Below are 18,356 nucleotides of genomic sequence, written 5' to 3' on the forward strand. Positions count from 1 at the left end.
GAAGCCAAAATCGAGAATCTTATAAAGATTAGACAGTTACGAAATAGATCCTTTTGTGAAGAAATGTTTATTAAAATCTTAATTTCTCTGCTGGTCTTGTACCTTCTACGAGCCACACGGTAGCAGTATCAGCCTTTTCAAAAATCTCGACGGTGCCTCTACCGATATCTTCAGGAGCTTGCCAGTCATGTGCCAACAAACACTCTTTTAACTGCGGCATCATATCTTCTTCCTTAATTTTAGGATGGTTAGCCATATTTGTGTATGTCAACCCTGGACACAGGGTAATGACACGAACGCCAGATCTTTTGAAATTGTCCTCATGACCGAGAGATTTCGAGAATCCAATTACAGCGAATTTAGATGCATGGTAATAGGGAATGTAAGGAAGGACTCTAAAACCATAAATCGATGACACGTTTATAACTGTACCACCTTTTCCACCTTTGTCAATCCTCATGTGCTCATAAAACTTCACAGTCCACTCCATTACAGCTATGGTGTTAACTTCTATTGTACGTCTGATGTTCAGTTCGTCAAGTACACCTGCATTGTTGATAAGGAGATCAACGTTTTTGTATTCAGCAATAATTTTATTGTAAATAGTTTCCAGATCTGTTTGTACGTTACATTTGTAAAAGACGATTCTGTCATCTCCATATTCAGATTTCAAAGATGCTTCGGCTTCTTTTCCGGCTTTCTTGTTGACATCGAGGCTTATCACTAGCTTGGCGCCTTTCTGTAGGAAGCTTTTGGTCATAGCCAGCCCCAAACCGTCGGCTGCTCCCGTTATAACTACAACTTTTCCCTTCACGTCACGAGCCATGTTCACTGTAGCTGACTTAACTGATCTAACTGAACTGAAACAGAGTAAACATTTTTCATATTTATATAATGATTAATATTTCACGGAACCTTACAACATGATAAAGTAAATACACAACTATAGTATGTCGTAACTGTTTCCATTCCAAATATTATATAGTGACAAACAAATAACAGGATTTAGATAAAAAATTACAACATGATATTATAAAAGCTAGTAATATAATATTTCCCAATAGTCAGGCACAAATTTAAAGGTACTGAGAAATCGCGAGTATCTGATACTATGTAAATAATAATAATTGTAAAATCTTGATACAGTTTTAATTAACAATCTCGTAATCAACTCAAGGACAGTACAAATCAACAATATTGCTTCCTACAAACAAATTTTAGCTAATTAGATAGCCAAGTTGTATTGAAATGCGTTCAGTAATAGCAGCATGATGCACGCACAGACAGACAGACACACAAAAAATTAAAAAAAAAAACTGTTTCCAGCTCTACATGTATATTTTTACTATAAAGAAAGGTAAAGTTTGTAAGGTTGTTTGTGGGCGGTAATCTCTGGAACTACTGCATCGATTTTGAAAATTCTTTCACCACTAAAAAGCTACATTATTCCTGAGTGGCATAAGTAATATTTTATTTTCAAAAAAATGAGAGATCACTAAGAAAATTGTAATAAGTTACCCGCGCGAAGACGGGGTGGATCGCTAGTCGATAATAAAGCTTTCTATAATATATTACCAAGCAAGCTTGGGGCTGAGTTTTGCCAAGTCTGGTATTTTTAACTCCTGAGTTAACTTCAGTCAGTAAATGACTAAGCATAGCGTAGAAAATATAACACATTATTTTTGTTGTAATTAAAAATTGATTGCAGGACAACATGAACCTGTTTTTGCTAACTAGTCACAAAAGTAGGATTTCACATTGTAAGTTAATTTTATACATAGTTAGGTAGGTAGGTAATTGGTAACATTAATAAATGCAAATTTTTTTTTCACCGAGTGGAAAATTATTAAAAAACCATATCAAAATATTTCATAACGCAAAATTTTAATTTCTTAAAAAATAGTTACAAAATAGTTACAAAAGAATTTATCAAAACTTCAATTTCTCTGCCAGTCTCGCACCTTCTACGAGCCACACGGTAGCAGTATCAGCCTTTTCGAAAATCTCAACTGTGCCTCTACCGACATCTTCAGGATCTTGCATGTCAAGTGCCAACAAATACTCTTTTAACTGCGGCATCATATCTTCCTCCTTAATTTTAGGATGGTTAGCCATATTTGTGCGTGTCAATCCTGGACACAGGGTCACTACACGAACACCAGATCTTTTGAAATTATCTTCATGACCCAAAGATCTCGAGAATCCAACCACAGCGAATTTAGATGCATGGTAATAAGGAATGTAGGGAAGAATTCTGAAACCATCAATTGATGACACGTTTATAACTGTACCACCTTTTCCACCTTTGTCAATCCTCATGTGCTCATAAAACTTCACAGTCCACTCCATTACAGCTATCGTGTTAACTTCTATTGTACGTCTGATGTTCAGTTCGTCAAATACACCTGCATTATTGATAAGGAGATCAATATTTTTGTATTCAGCAATGATTTTGTTGTAAATAGTTTCCAGATCTGTTTGTACGTTACATTTGTAAAAGACGATTCTATCATCTCCATAGTCTGATTTCAAAGATGCTTCTGCTTCTTTTCCGGCTTTCTCGTTGACATCGAGGCTTATCACTAGTTTGGCGCCTTTCTGTAGGAAGCTTTTGGCCATAGCCAGCCCCAAACCGTCGGCTGCTCCCGTTATAACCACCACTTTTCTCTTAACGTCACGAACCATGTTCACTATAACTGTCTTGACTGATCACTGAAGCAGAGTAAACATTTTTCATATTTATATATTTAATGATTAACTTTACAGCATGATAAAGTAAAATACATAAATATAGTATGTCGTTTTTATCTGCGATAGTTAATGTTAACTACCAAACTGTTTCCAAATATTATATTATAGTAACAAACAAATAACAGGATTTAGGTAAAAATTACCTAAAATTATAATAATATTTCCCAATACTCATGACTCAGGCACAAATTTAAAGGTACTGAAAAATTTCGAGTATTTGATACTATGTAAATAATAATAATTGTAAAGTATTGATACATTATTAATTAACATTTTCATAATCAAGTCAAGTCAAGGACAATACTTCACACGTACTTTATGTTCTTACGTAGTTGCAGATAAGTAAGTGTACACGTGAGTTGGAAGCAATAAAAAGTGCAATTATTTATTTATATTTATTTATATCGATTAGACTGTCTTCAAAACTGTGGTAAGCATAACCTGGCGGCACATTTTTTTTTTTTTTTGACCACTTAAAACTATCATTACAGGCTAACCTAATGCGATAGCTAAGTTAACTTAAATTATTTATATCTACTTATTATTACATACTTTTACTATGTACAACTAACAGCCTTAAACTTAAATGACCTACTTTATTTACATAAAACACTATAAGGTAACTACTCCTCGAATAATAAAGCAACTAATCTAATCAAATCAGTTACGATCGCATCTCTCGAGTTACCTCAACCTAAGATGCTACGGCAACAAAATCAATCGCACAAGTTTCTATTTAGAAAAAGTCTATATGCAATTGTCAAACATAATCTTACGAATGCCAAGTGGCGTTGGCACCCTGTCGATGGAAGAAAACCTGGTCGACCAACCAACACATTGTAATAAAAGAATAAGCCATAAACATATCAAAGATAACGCTTATGGAAAATTACTGCTGCAGTCCTATATGCAAGATTTATTACCAACTAGCCGATGCCCGCGACTTCGCCCGCGTGGATTTAGGTTTTTCAAAATCCCGTAGGAACGCTTTGATTTTCCGGGATAAAAAGTAGCCTATGTGCTAATCCAGGATATTATCCATCTCCATTTCAAATTTCAGCCAAATCCGTCTGGTAGTTTTTGCGTGAAGGAGTAACAAACATACACACACACACACACACACATACAAACTTTCGCCTTTATAATATTAGTGTGATAGAGAGCCCTATAGCCCTTGATTATCAAAACAGTAATTTAATTACAATAACATTTTCTAAGAGAGACATAAAGACAGACAGACAAGGATTTAAAAATAAAGTTTTGAAAGCAATTTTATCGACAATATTGCTTCCTTCGAAAAAATTTTAGCTAATTAAATAGCCAAGTTCTATTGAAATGCGTTCAGCAATAGCAGCATGATGCGCGCACAGACAGACAGACTCACAAAAATAAAAAATAAACTGTTTTCGGCTCTACATCTATACTTACATTATAAAGCTGGTAAGTTTGTTTGTAGGCGATAATCTCCGGAACTCTGAACCGATTTTGAAAATTCTTTCACTAGTAAAAAGCTACTTTATTCTTGAGAATAAAGGCTATATTTTATTTTCAAAAAATTACAGATCCCTATGAAAATTGTAATAAGCTACCCGTGCGTAACAGAGGTGCGTCGCTAGTCTTTAATAATGAAGCTTTCTATATGAAGCAAGCTTGGAGCTATGTTTTGCCAAGTCTGGTATTTTTAACTCCCGAGTTAACTTCACTCATTAAATTACTAAGCATAGCGTAGAAAATATAACTTTACACATTATTTTTGTTGTTATAGTGTTAACGAAAATAGCAAATCAATTGTTCTTCTCTTAAAAATTGATTGCTGTACAACATGTACCTGTTTGTCCTAAAAGTAGGATCTCACATTTTACAAATGCCAATATTTTTTTACCAAAACAAACTAAAACAAAAACTCTTTAAAAAAAGTTTTTTGAATGAGTTAAGTTAATTTTATACATAGGTAAGTAGGTGATTGGTTGGTAACATTTATAAATGCACAATTTTTTTCACCGAGTGGAAAATTACTAAAAAACCAAACATCAAAATATTTCATAACGCAAAATTTTAATTTCTTTAACAATAGACAGTTACAAAATAGTCCTTTTGTAAAGAAAATTATCAATACTTCAATTTCTCAGCTGGTCTTGCACCTTCTACGAGCCACACGGTAGCAGTATCGGCGTTTTCGAAAATCTCGACTGTGCCTCTACCGATATCTTCAGGAGTTTGCCAGTCATGTGCCAACAAACACTCTTTTAACTGCGGCACCATAGCTTCTTCCTTAATTTGAGGATCGTTAGCCATATTTGTGTGTGTCAATCCTGGACACAGGGTAAGTACACGAACACCAGATCTTTTGAAATTATCTTCATGACCCAAAGATCTCGAGAATCCAACCACAGCGAATTTAGATGCATGGTAATAAGGACTGTAGGGCAAGACTCTGAAACCATAAATTGATGATACATTTATGATCGTTCCTCCTTTCCCCCCTTTGTCAATCCTCATGTGCTCATAAAACTGTACGGTCCACTCCATTAGAGCTATGGTGTTGATTTCTATTGTACGTCTAATATTCAGTTCATCAAGTACACCTGCATTGTTGATAAGAAGATCAACATTTTTGTATTCAGCAATGATTTTGTTGTAAATAGCTTCCAAATCTGTTTGGACGTTGCATTTGTAAAAAACAACCCTCTCGTCTCCATATTCAGATTTCAAAGATGCTTCGGCTTCTTTTCCGGCTTTCTCGTTGACATCGAGGCTTATCACTAGTTTGGCGCCTTTTTGTAGGAAGCTTTTGGTCATAGCCAGCCCCAAACCGTCGGCTGCTCCCGTTATAACCACAACTTTTCCCTTCACGTCATGAGCCATGTTCACTGTAGCTGACTAAACTGATAACTGAAATAGAATGGATGGTTTTCCATTTTTATTGCAATGGTTGCCTAAAATAATATGCATCATTATTATCAATATTATCCGATAAGGTTTAGGAATAACTATGACAACAGGTTTATCATTTCCAAATTATATGATAACTACGAAAGGATTTAGATAATAGTGATTATGCTACACACTGGTCTGTTTAAAATTGCATCTATTAATATTGTGCCTGTAAAATAAACCAAGAAATAAATAGGATTCAGTTGTTGTACCCTTCTCACAGTTTATTTCAATTCTCTCATGAACCGTTTACAGCCCCAAGCAAGCTTTGGCTTTGCTAAGTCGGACTTTCTAACTCCCGCGTTGATGTGGGAGGAATATCTGTGCTCCACACAATAAAATTAGTAAATAAGTTACATCGCGTCGAAAATATAAACATTAAGGTAAACATTCTTTGTGGATAAAATAGTAATTATAAAAATACCAAGTCGTTTTCACTTAAAAATATAATAAAAAATAATAAAAATAAAATAGCCATTTATTCTACTACCATTCATTACATTAATTTATTCATTACATTTTTTAAATTAATTACATGCAACATTTTTATTCCTTTAAAACATTTTAATATTTTAGATAGTCATAATAATTTAGTCGTCATTATTATAAGAAAAGTCCAACAATATCATAAGTATTACTATATATCATGTTACAATGTTATTTAATGTCATTATTATATTTATTTATGATTGTTTGTCAGTGTATTTATAAAAGTGGTATAACAAATATTGTAGTGTACGTAGGTGAGATAGTATAATATGTTTTTTATGGTAGAAGTCGCCCTTGGGCGTAGGCCTCCCCCAGTTCTCTCCAAGTCCGTCTCTCTTGTGCGCTCCGCATCCATAGCGGTCCCATGACTTGTGCAAACAAATCTGCCCAGCGTCTTCTGGGCCTTCCTCTTTTCCTTTTTCCATTCCGTGGTAGCCATTCTGTAAGTATTTTTGTCCATTTGCTATTGTTCGCTCGGCTAATGTGGCCAGCCCATTTCCATTTTAGTAACCTTATTTGCGTGATGACGTCGCTAACTCCCGTTTTCTTTCGGATCTTATGGTTGTTAATCTTATCTGATAGTTTGATACCTAACATGCTCCTCTCCATTTTCCTTTGACACGCCGCAATTTTCTCCTCGTCTGATTTTCTGAGTGCCCATGTTTGGCAGCCATAAATTAGGCATGGCAGTATGGCGACATCATATAGTTTTGCTTTTATCCTAATGTTTATGTCTTTATTTTTCATTATTTCTTTTAGGCTCCAATATTTCTTCCAAGCTAGGGCGATACGTCTTTTCACTTCCTTCTCCGTTCGGTCATCAAATGATACTAATTGTCCAAGGTAAATATATTCGTTGACAATTTCTATTTCTTCCCCTTCTATGATAAAGTGATGTTGCTTGTCACCGTTTGTCATTACTTTTGTTTTTGATTTGTTAAGTGATAACCCTACTTTCTTGCTTTCTCGAGCTAATTCTGATATCATAACATTTAGGGTTCTAGGACACTCTGAAAAAAGTACGATGTCATCCGCGAATCTTAAATGGCTCAGATATTCGCCGTTTATTTTTATTCCCCTGTTAGACCAGTCTATATTTCTGAATATCGTTTCCATTACTGCCGAGAATATTTTCGGGGATAACGGGTCCCCTTGCCTTACACCCTTTTTAATTGGAAATTCAGGTCCTATTTTTTCTAGTCTAATTTTTGCTGAGCTTTTTCTATATATGCTATATAGTACTTTAATATATTCTTTTTCAATACCCTGCTGTTTAAGTGATTTCCATATTTCTGAGTGTTCTATTGTATCAAATGCTTTAGTAAAATCTATAAAGCAGATGTATAAAGTAATTCCGTATTCTTTTGTCTTCTCTATTATTTGGGATACAACTTGAATGTGGTCCGTAGTAGCCCAACCCTTACGAAATCCTGCTTGCTCACGAGGTTGGTTTTCTTCAAGGGTTCTCGTGATTCGGTGTAGTATGAGTTTTGCGAATACCTTATATAAGTTTGTCATTAAACTGATCGGTCTATAATTAGATAAATCACTTTTATCTCCTTTCTTGTGCAGAAGAATAGTTGTTGATTTCGACCACTGTTCTGGAGACTTTCCTGTTTTTAATATATTATCATATAATACTTTCAATGCTGGTTTTAAGGGTTCACAGAGAGATGTTAAGAGCTCGTTGGTTATATTGTCTTCACCCGGAGTCTGGTCCTTTTTTTGGGTGCTTATTGCATATTCTATTTCTGATAGTAAGATGTCATTAATGTCAATTTGATTATATCTCACGTAATCGGTATACTCTTCCCAAAGGGAGTTATCTTTTTCCGACGAATATAACGATACATAGAAATCTGTCGCTTCCCTTAAAATGTCTGGACGTCTACTTAGTTGTTTGCCAGTCTTGCTTTTTATGTTTGCTGCCCATTCTGTTGTACTTCGTAATTCTTTGTAAGCCTTTTTAATAGCTCCTGACTTTTCAATAAATTTTTCGAATGTTTTTGTCCTGTGTAATTTTTTGTCTTTAGATATGCTTTTGTTTATTTTCTTGCTTATTACTGTTATTTCCTTTCTTATTTTACGTGTTCGTTTTAGTTGATATAAAGCTTTCCTCTCTATTAGAAGCTGATGTGTGTGCTCACTTATTTGTGATAGTTTTTCTGTCTTTTTATCAGAAAAGTCTTTTACAACGTTATTTATTTCTCTCACTAAATTATTGTATTGTGTTTGGACTACATTTGTCTCATTTACTGCTTTTAGAAATAGTTCTTCCTAATGTTTTCCGTCTTCTTTCGTCAGTGTTGGTAGAGAGTTTGGACTTAAAAATATAAACCCAACTAATATAATTTATTTATAATAATTTATAACTTAAAACCACGCGATTCACTTCGAGAAAATTTAAGGAAATGGGTATCCTTACAGTAGCCTCTCAATGTATTTACAACAACATAATTTTTGTAAAACAAAACATTCTTAGTTACAAGAGAGTTGGCGATCTACACAACAGGCTGACTAGACACCGTAACAGGCTTGCAACTCCTACGCTCCGCTTCAGGAAGGTCCAAAAGTCATTTGTGGGAATGGGTATAATCTTTTATAATAAAATTCCTCAATCAATTTTGGACTTGCCTTTACACAGGTTCAAAAAATCTATTAAAAATATGCTCCTGAGAAAAGCATTTTATGAAATCGAAGATTATGTAAATGACAAGTGTAAATTAAAAATTTTCAACACCCCCGACAAATCATTTTCAAATAAATAATTATGTATATCTAGGCAACGTCCATCTTGACTGCTTGACATTATTTTGTTAATTGGCACTTGAATATTATGAACCTAAGGGTTATCTAACCTTCTTTTCTACAAGAAAACTAGAAAATAGCTGATAACTTTTAAACGGCTGAACCAATTTTTTTGGATTGTAGCTAAGAACACTCTCGATGAAGCCACCTTTCAAACAAAAAAAAGTAAATTAAAATCGGTTCATTCGTTTAGGCGCTACGATGCCACAGACAGATACACCCCTCTTTTTGGGTCGGGGGTTAATAAAAGAGCGTGGATTTGACCTGCAATTCGCTCCAGCAATGCCCGGGACTTCAATTGCTTTTATACATGGCATAATATTGTATATCGAATCTTTGAAAAGAGTAACCACCGAGTTTCTTGCTGGTTCTTCTCAGTCGGAAAGGCATTCCGAACCAGTGGTAGATGCTTTTGACGATTCAAAAGAACTTGTAAAAGTCTAATTGAATAAAATTTTTTGGAATATTTTTATCCACCTCCTGTATTATACATAAAACTTTATTAAACATAATGACGATAAATTATATCTATTAAACGATTGTTTTACTTATTCTTAACACACTAATATTATAAAGGCGAAAGTTTGTATGTGTGTGTGTGTGTGTGTGTGTGTGTGTGTGTGTGTGTGTGTATGTGTGTGTATGTTTGTTACTCCTTCACGCAAAAACTACTGGACGGATTTGGCTGAAATTCAGAATGGAGATAGATAATATCCTGGATTAGCACATAGGCTACTTTTTATCCCGGAAAACCAAAGAGTTCCCACGGGATTTCGAAAAACCTAAATCCACGCGGACGAAGTCGCGGGCGTCAGCTAGTATTTTATAATTTTAACGAATCAACACAAAAATATGCTATCATATTTTATAAATGTACACTTTCTTTTTATTTATAAGCAAAACTTTCAAAAACGAATAACTAAACACTTCAGAATACTAAATCGATACGCTTACAATCACAAGACAGTTACAAAATACATCCTTTTGTGAAGTAAATTATCATAACTTCAATTTCTCGGCTGGTCTTGCACCTTTTACGAGCCACACGGTAGCAGTATCAGCCTCTTCAAAAATCTCGACTGTGCCTCTACCGACATCTTCAGGAGCTTGCCAGTCATTTGCCAACAAATACTCTTTATACTGCGGTATCATATCTTCTTCTTGTATCCTAGAATGTTTAGCCAAATTTGTGTATGTCAGTCCAGGACACAGGGTGACTATCCGAACGCCAGATCTTTTAAAATTGTCCTCATGACCGAGAGATCTCGAGAATCCAACCACAGCGAATTTAGATGCATGGTAATAAGGTCTATAGGGAAGGACTCTGAAACCGAAAATTGATGATACATTTATGATAGTACCACCTTTTCCACCTTTGTCAATCCTCATGTGTTCATAAAACTTCACAGTCCACTCCATTAGGGCTATGGTGTTCACCTCTATTGTACGTCTGATGTCACCAAGTACACCTGCGTTATTGATAAGGAGATCAACGTTTTTGTATTCAGCAATGATTTTGTTGTAAATAGCTTCCAGATCAGTTTGGACGTTACATTTGTAAAAAACAATCCTTTCGTCTCCATATTCAAATTTCAAAGATGCTTCGGCTTCTTTTCCATCTTTTTCGTTGACATCGAGGCTTATCACTAGTTTGGCGCCTTTCTGTAGGAAGCTTTTGGTCATAGCCAGCCCCAAACCTTCGGCTGCTCCCGTTATAACCACAACTTTTCCCTTCACGTCACGAGCCATGTTCACTGTAGCTGACTTAACTAATTTCTAAAGTAGAATGAACGGTTTTCCATTTTTATTACAATGGCAACATAATAAAATAAAATGCCTTAATATTATCAATATTATATTGTTTTTATCCGATAAGGAACTACTCGTATGACGACAGGTTTATCATTTCAAAATTATATAATAACTAAGTAGGGATTTAGATAATAGTATGTATGTATGAATATTGTATATACTTTATTGCATTACAAAACACAAATGACAGTCTATTATGTTACACACTGTTTTGTTTAAAATTATATCTATTGTGCTTGTAAAATAAAAAGTTAATCGTTAATAAACCATGAAATTAATAGGATTCGGTTGTTGTGCCGGTCTCACAGTTTATGTCAATTCTTTCGTGAACCGTTTACAGCCCCAAGCCAGCTTGGGCTTTGCTAAGTCTGGACTTTCTTATCTCAACGCCACTGTTGTTGGAGAAATATTAGCTGTGCTCTGTACATTAAAATTCGTACTTTTAATAAATTAACACAAAAAAATGCTACCACATTTTATAAATGCGTATTTTTAGAATTCCTTACCCAAAGGGTAAAAACGGAGCCCTATTAATGTCACTCTGCTGTTTGTCTGTCTACGTATCCGTCTGTCTGTCAGGTGCAAATCACAGGTCTCTAGCTCGTAGACGAAATGAGCTAAAAATCTGAATCTTTTTTATTTACTTAGCAAAAATTTCTAAAAAAGTAAACAGTTCTTACAAGGGCTAAGGCTGGATTTTAAAGCCGCGTGGAAGTTTCTCTGAGGGACAAAATCCGTAACGAGGAAACCGTAGAGAACCAAAGTAATCGACATAGCTCAACGAATTAGCAAGCTGTAGTGGTAATACTAGTATAATATTAGGCCTATAATAATAGGCCGTACTGTCGCAAATCCAACGGCTGGGCGGATGTATTTAGAACTCCAGCGCGCAGCGAGAAGTGGGTGGATAAGAAAGGTAGAGATCCATGTCTAGTGACGCGCTCTCGTTAAGGTCTATGCCCAGCAGCGGACGCAAACAGAGTAATTGATTGATGCCGCCGACACACACACACTAGTTTAAAGGTTTGAGAAATCGCAGTGCTACTAAATCTTCATCTGCCATCTCCTATCGGAGGTTGACAATCATTAGGCTAACTGGATCCTGTTCACCGCTGCTCTACTACTAAATATGTAAAATAGTAGTTTAAAGTAGGACCTTCTTGATGCATTATTATTATTTATTAGATATATTAGCAATTTTGTCAAAGATAATAGTTCAGACGTCTTTAATTTCTAATAGCAGATACACGTGAGTTCATAGTATTGAAAGAGCGATTACGTGCCTTCTCCTTCGGCTTATCACACAAAAACGAAAATAAAACGGAATTTAATAAGAAGAACAAGTTTAAATCTCTGCAAGTTTGATATGCGTAGGCAGGAGATATATGAATTTGATAGTCTTATCGCTATTGGCTTGTATACTTGCTACAATAGGAGCAATTTTTTAAATTCGATACATCTTTGGCTGTATACCCTTTTTGTTTTTATAACACCTCCATCGTTTACCCATATTTGCTATAAAGAAATTTGATTTAATTTATTTAATCAACTAACTCTCCCGCCTTGGCTTCGCTTGGAAGAAATTTATGAAAATCTTTTGTCAGTGGGGATTCACGTTATCTTACTGATACATAGAGGCCAACAGCCTCCATGCTTTCACTATAACTCATGTTAACTGAGAAAGAGGGACGTCTCGTTACATAATTAGATTGCCTTTTTTAGCACAAAATACTGCGCATTTTTGCATTGGCATGTCAAGAGCGACCCGTGTGTTTAATGGTGGGAAGTGGAAACGGTCCGTCTCCATAAAGTGGTACAATGTTGCTTGTGCGTTTGCAAATGATACAAACATAATATAAATGTAAAAGTATGTTTGTTTATTAGTTTGTTGTATAGAAGCAAGTGTTACTTTGCGGATGTCCATGATATACAAGGAACCAAAAGCTTATTTTGCTATAATCCGCTAAACCAGAAAAATCTGTATATTGCAACATGGAGCATATAGATCATCTCCTGAGGATGCTCCGGTGTCGGGGTGAAACGTGCGTCGAGTAGTTTTGGGATTTGTGTGGAGCTGCGTGGTGGTAGTGCGTATCGCTTGCTTAGTGGCTTGCTTTTCCTGTGTGTTTATCAGTGGGAGGGCGGTATAGCATGCTTCATGTTGCACCATACAGATTTGTCTGGTTTAGGGGTTTATAGCAAATTAAGCTTTTGGTTCCTTGTATATTAGTTTTTTGTTTTGTTTTGCAGTTGTAGTTTGTTGTTTAATAGTTTGTCGCAACGGACTAACGGAACGTAGCAACACGCAGCACCACACAAATCCCAAACTACTCGACGCACGTTTCGCCCCGACACCAGAGCCCTCAGGAGATGTAGAGCTTCAATGCCAAATTCTTAGGCCAAATTGCATTCTTTGCAATTGGTGGTGGTGCGTGTTGCTTGCTTGGTGCATCATACAGATTTGTCTGGTTTAGCAGATTATAGCAAATTAAGCTTTTGGTTCATCAATCATGGACTTCCGCAAAATAACGCCTGCTTCTATACAACCTTTATCACACGAGTGTTTTAATACTTAATTAAATACATAATACTATATTATGTTCACAATACAAATACCTACTACGCAATATAAAATATAATGAATAATGACATAACAATTATTTTTGTTTGTTTGTTTGTTTAATTTTTGAAGCCTTTCATTACAATAATAACAAGTGTAAATTAAAAATTTATAACACCCCCGACACGTAAAGGTTACAATAACTAGAAAAGAGCTGATAACTTTCAAACGGATGAACCGATTTTCTTGAATCATAGCTAAGGACACTCTCGATCAAGCCACCTTTCAAACAAAAAAAAACTAAATTAAAATCGGTTCATTCGTTTAGGCGCCACGATGCCACAGACAGATACACAGATACACACGTCAAACTTATAACACCCCTCTTTTTGGGTCGGGGGTTAATAAGGTAACTTCTGCACTTCCTCATTAATTATTACCTTTTAATCACCAAACACGCTAAAGTCGTCACTACACAACGTACGCGATGCAACTAAGTTTGCCACGGGAAAACCATTATCATTATTCAGTTAACTGATCAAAATATAACGATTATTCTACGTGCGTGCGAAATTGCGTTACACCATCCGATCGTACGACACGATATTAAGATCGCACTTCCATATTCACATGGATGAAATCTATAGATTGAACTTTGAGTTCTGACCAAAACGTAAGCACGTGTTAGCGAAAGTTTTCATAAAATGTTATCTATTACAATGTAAAGAATTATTTAAATGATCATAAGAAAGTTTGGGAATGAGTTGCATAACAGAGCTTTGATAGTTCTAATAAGTTTTGAATAATATTGTGAAGTAGAGTTCCGGGCCGAGATACTTGCATTGAAAATTGTTAATACTTTGATTTCCACGGTTTGAAACACAAATATTTCAGAAAGATATTACTTACGACCAGCGGCAAACACTTTCTGATTTAATAAATAATTTAGTCTATCGATTGGACATAATATTATGTTTTATCACTGGCCGACGAACACTGGCCGACGAAACGAGGTTTTTTTTTCAAATGGCGGACTCCTAGTTAAGCCAGGTTGCATACAAAATGTTCAAACCGTTTTAGTTCAGAGAAAAACATCACAATCGGTGCCATTGTCAGCCAATCAGAGGTGCGATCGTCGCACTCTAGCTGCCATGCGTAGGTTGAGATCTATAGAGTGAACTTTGACTTTCCTTAGACTTAACACACTGTTAAAACGAGACAGCGCTATGCTGCTGACATAGAACCGTCTCATTTTAACTGAAGCTTAAGTCTGAGCAAAGCCGAAGTGCGCTCTATAGATGTCGACCTTAGATGCTCGATCTCGGAATGTGTGATGTGGACTTGGCAGTCTTTTGTATAACGGTTTGCATCCTTTTACCACATTCACATGCCGCCGTTGATGCGTGCCGCATGTCAATATATTATTGCTGTTAGGTCAGAATAATAATTTGCTAGGTAGGTACTCAAGCTATGGCCACACCTGCGCATAATGAACGCTACTTTTGTAATATTATATTATGTAGTCGCGTAGGTGTGCATGTGCCTGGCACCATAATTATTCATATCGTGAGAGGCGACGCCACGCGGCTGAATTATCCGCTTCGTAATCGCTTTGGTCGCGCAGGTTTGGATGATGCTTTCTTGAGATTTATCTACATAGTGAGATATACCCATGCAAAAAATCACGTCGATCCGTTGCTCCGTTGCAACGTGATTGAAGGACAAACTTACAAACCAACAAACAAACACACTTTCGCATTTGTAATATGAGTAGTGATAACTCACAGTAGTTTAAACGGCTAAATCAATATAGATTCAATTGCCCTAAACATCCGGATGTCCAACTCTTAAAATTTCACGGCCCCAGTGACAGATCCCCTCCCTCCCCTCTCCCCGCTCCCTCCCGCCTATCTGACAGCTGAGGTTGATAAATTGAGGTTGGGACCGTCGGAAATCTTCCCGCAATTTTATACCTTCCTTTAGCGTAGTGCTTTGGAATGATGTCGTGTTCTTCCATTAATAAAACGAGATAGAAGTTTGGCATCAGATCGGCAGTATCTGTTCATGATCAACCCATCCCTGGTTCCTATAACTGAACATGGGTCTCCTCCCAGAATGAAAAGGGTTAGGCATATTCTTTGACACACCTTTGAGAACATTATGGAGATAAGTGAAGGAGATCATGCAGATTTCCTCACGATGTTTTCCTTCACCGTTCAAGCAACTCAATACTCAAGCAATTGCTTAATAACGCACATAACTCCTGAAAGTTAGTGATGGGGCTCGAACTGGACGGCCGGCTAGGAAAAACACGAAGTAGCATGTAGAAACTCTTGGTCACTGGCAAGATCAGAGGAAAGAGACCCTACGGATCGCAGCCAGAGATGTTGGTCCGGCCAGATCAGAGAAGCGGTCGGCACATCCTTCTCCAATGTCTTCCGCACAGCCTCTAACAGGGTAAAAGGGCACTACATCGTGAAGAATGTGATATCTCAAGGGATTCCTCAAAATTGAGGAACCGACGCGAGTAGAAGAGGTAAAGTAAAGATTCACGTCAAATTATAAGTAGTATTTTATTGATTACATTCTAAAATCTACGACATTACCCCGTTTATATGAAATCTATCATAGGATGAACTTCATGGCTCTTACCGACTTTCTATTGTTGAAGTTGTGTACGAAGTTGAAAATAATTGTAGGGCTATTTAATTTCATATTAAACAATATGAAATTAATTAGCCCTACTGGGTACTAAAATCTAATTAAGTATAAACTAATTCTTAAAAATCTTTAAAAAAATAAGTGTTATCTATCCATCCATAATAAAAATCTACTGATTTAGCTATAATAGGTATAAATTCGAATCTGTCACTTTTTCACGCCCCATTCGTTCAACTGATTTTGACGAACGCTTCAAAGATGACTTGTGTTATTATTTAAATAATATATTATCATACTAAGTATGGAATTTTTAAATTATTATAAAGGTTAAAATATTAACAAAATACTGCTTAAAAATAAGCTTAAGCTAATCCATTGCGATAGGTACTGTTGACTAATGCGCGAACACATTAGTTAAGTAACTACCCAGAGACTTAAGTTACAAACTTCAGTTAAGTCCACTTAACGTCTACTGAATCGGTAACCTAACTCGCCATTTATCTAATAAGTGGAAGCCACTGAATTAATACTGAAAGACAATATTGTCACAGAACGTAATTAGTTAGGTAGGTATAGTTGATTGAGATGGCCATCGAGGCGAGGCATGAGGCGAAGCAGCGCCCTGCACAGCCGTACGTCACCCGCGCTCACCCCGGTTGGATGAATAATCTTATAACTATTGGATTAAGGTCTTAAGAAAAATGCTATACCTACCCTTTCCAGATTGTATAGTTGACACATTCAATCCAAACTGCAATTTAGCCTTATCGATAATACTATTCAAATGAAACCCTTACAATTAGATTAATTTTAAAATGCTGTATTGTGAATATAATGTTACTTATCTTATTTTTTCTAATAGGTAGGTACCTACGTGTACCAAAAATAATTATTTTTAAATAATATATAAACCAATTTGCCTAAATGTATCTTAAAAACTTCAATTAAAATATTATCATTATAAAATAATCTCCCTTCAATTACTTAACTAAACAATGTAAAAATTCTGACTCAGAATAATCTTAGGTGGTTTATTATAGTTTGATACAGTAAATGGTATTATAATATTTCTTAAAAAATATTGCATAGAAGCAGGCGTTACTTTGCGGAAGTCCATGATAAGCAAGGAATAAAAACCATAAATTGCTACTAAGCCAGCCCCAAGTATCACCACGCAACACCACACAAATCCACCAGAAACGTGCATCGAGTGTGTTCTGGTGGATTTGTGTGGTGTTGCGTGGTGGTACTTGAGGCTTGCTTGGTGGCTGGCTTTTCCTGCATGCTTAGCAGTGGAAGGGCGGGCGGTGCATGTCACTTGCTGCATATTGTACCATACTTTGCCTTTTTCAGCGGATTATTATAGCAAATTAAGATTTTATTCCTTGCTTAAAAAATAAACAATTTAACTTCCTAAGCGCGTAGCCTAAACTTCAACCAATGACCACCTTCAAGTCTAGGGTTGAATGACTCCGAGCCCAGCTTCGCAGGGAGACGGGTCTTCACTGATGGCGACACCTCAATGTGCAGCAGAATATGGTACACCAGGAACTTCAGCTCGCAGAGGGCGAATCTCGAACCTGGTGATAGAAACATATCAAGTTATAAAAAAAATATATAACAACTTCTGCTGTCCTGTTTTGTGGACTTCTAAAATACAGGGTGTATTTAGAATTTTCTAAATACATCCTGTACTTTCTAAATACTAAGTACTGATGATTACTGATAAGACACCATAAAATAAATTACGAAAACAATTTTTTTTAAACCTGTTTTTTTTAAAGTTCACAACATATTGCAAATAAAACATCTGACTGACGCAAGAGGTCAACAGTCCATAAATAGGCCACTCGAAATCAACGCTGCGTCGTAGTTGGACCCGAGTTTTACCTACAATGCGGGTTTGAAAAATATACAAGATAAAACTCGGTTGATGTGTGGGTGTGCGGGGCGTGCCCCCACCTCGTACCCCGATTGCCATCTCGACCTGTCCCGTACCTACTAATACGTGTACGTGCAACATCAGTTTTAATTAGAACATAGTAAGTATGCCATGCAGAAAATTATTCTTGACGTCCATTTCATTTGAAATACAAAGCAACCCTTTGCACCTTAGCTTTTCAAAAACTACAAAAGTTATCTAGACTGAAATAAATTGCTCACACAAATAAATCTCGCACGCCAGCCGGTTTTTACTTGTGAAATTTATCTGAGGCAATAAATCAGGCGCCTAACCAAATATGTGTTTTGACGCCTCTGCGCCTGCCTGCCGCGTTCAAACCAAATATATGACAAATTCATAGTGCATTACATAATTCTCTATATGTAATCGGCTTCATGT

The 18,356-nt window shown here is 36.1% G+C and overlaps 1 protein-coding gene and 1 pseudogene across 5 annotated transcripts; both read right to left on the reverse strand.

Annotated features, from left to right (window-relative positions):
• Positions 1–12: 12 nt before the first annotated feature.
• Positions 13–13,992, reverse strand: LOC123871808 (15-hydroxyprostaglandin dehydrogenase [NAD(+)]-like). Of its 5 annotated transcripts, XM_045915770.1 has the most exons (4): positions 13,796–13,984; positions 13,080–13,089; positions 10,452–10,756; positions 13–546 (listed from the first exon to the last, which is right to left on the reverse strand). In XM_045915770.1, the coding sequence occupies exons 3-4, from the start codon at positions 10,729–10,731 to the stop codon at positions 71–73; spliced, it is 756 nt and encodes a 251-aa protein (XP_045771726.1). In that variant the 5' UTR covers positions 10,732–10,756; positions 13,080–13,089; positions 13,796–13,984; the 3' UTR covers positions 13–70. The 5 variants fall into 5 exon arrangements, with proteins under 5 accessions (XP_045771726.1, XP_045771729.1, XP_045771725.1 ...); XM_045915773.1 differs by lacking the exons at positions 10,452–10,756; positions 13,080–13,089 and adding an exon at positions 1,962–2,712 and having other exon boundaries at positions 13–102; positions 13,795–13,992; XM_045915769.1 differs by lacking the exon at positions 13,080–13,089 and having other exon boundaries at positions 10,452–10,758; positions 13,795–13,983.
• A 1,916-nt stretch (positions 13,993–15,908) lies between these two features.
• LOC123872094 overlaps positions 15,909–18,356 on the reverse strand; it is a 28,391-nt pseudogene continuing 25,943 nt past the window's right edge.

This window comes from Maniola jurtina, chromosome 14 (assembly GCF_905333055.1).
Source record: "Maniola jurtina chromosome 14, ilManJurt1.1, whole genome shotgun sequence".
NCBI classification, from domain to species: Eukaryota; Metazoa; Arthropoda; class Insecta; order Lepidoptera; family Nymphalidae; genus Maniola; species Maniola jurtina.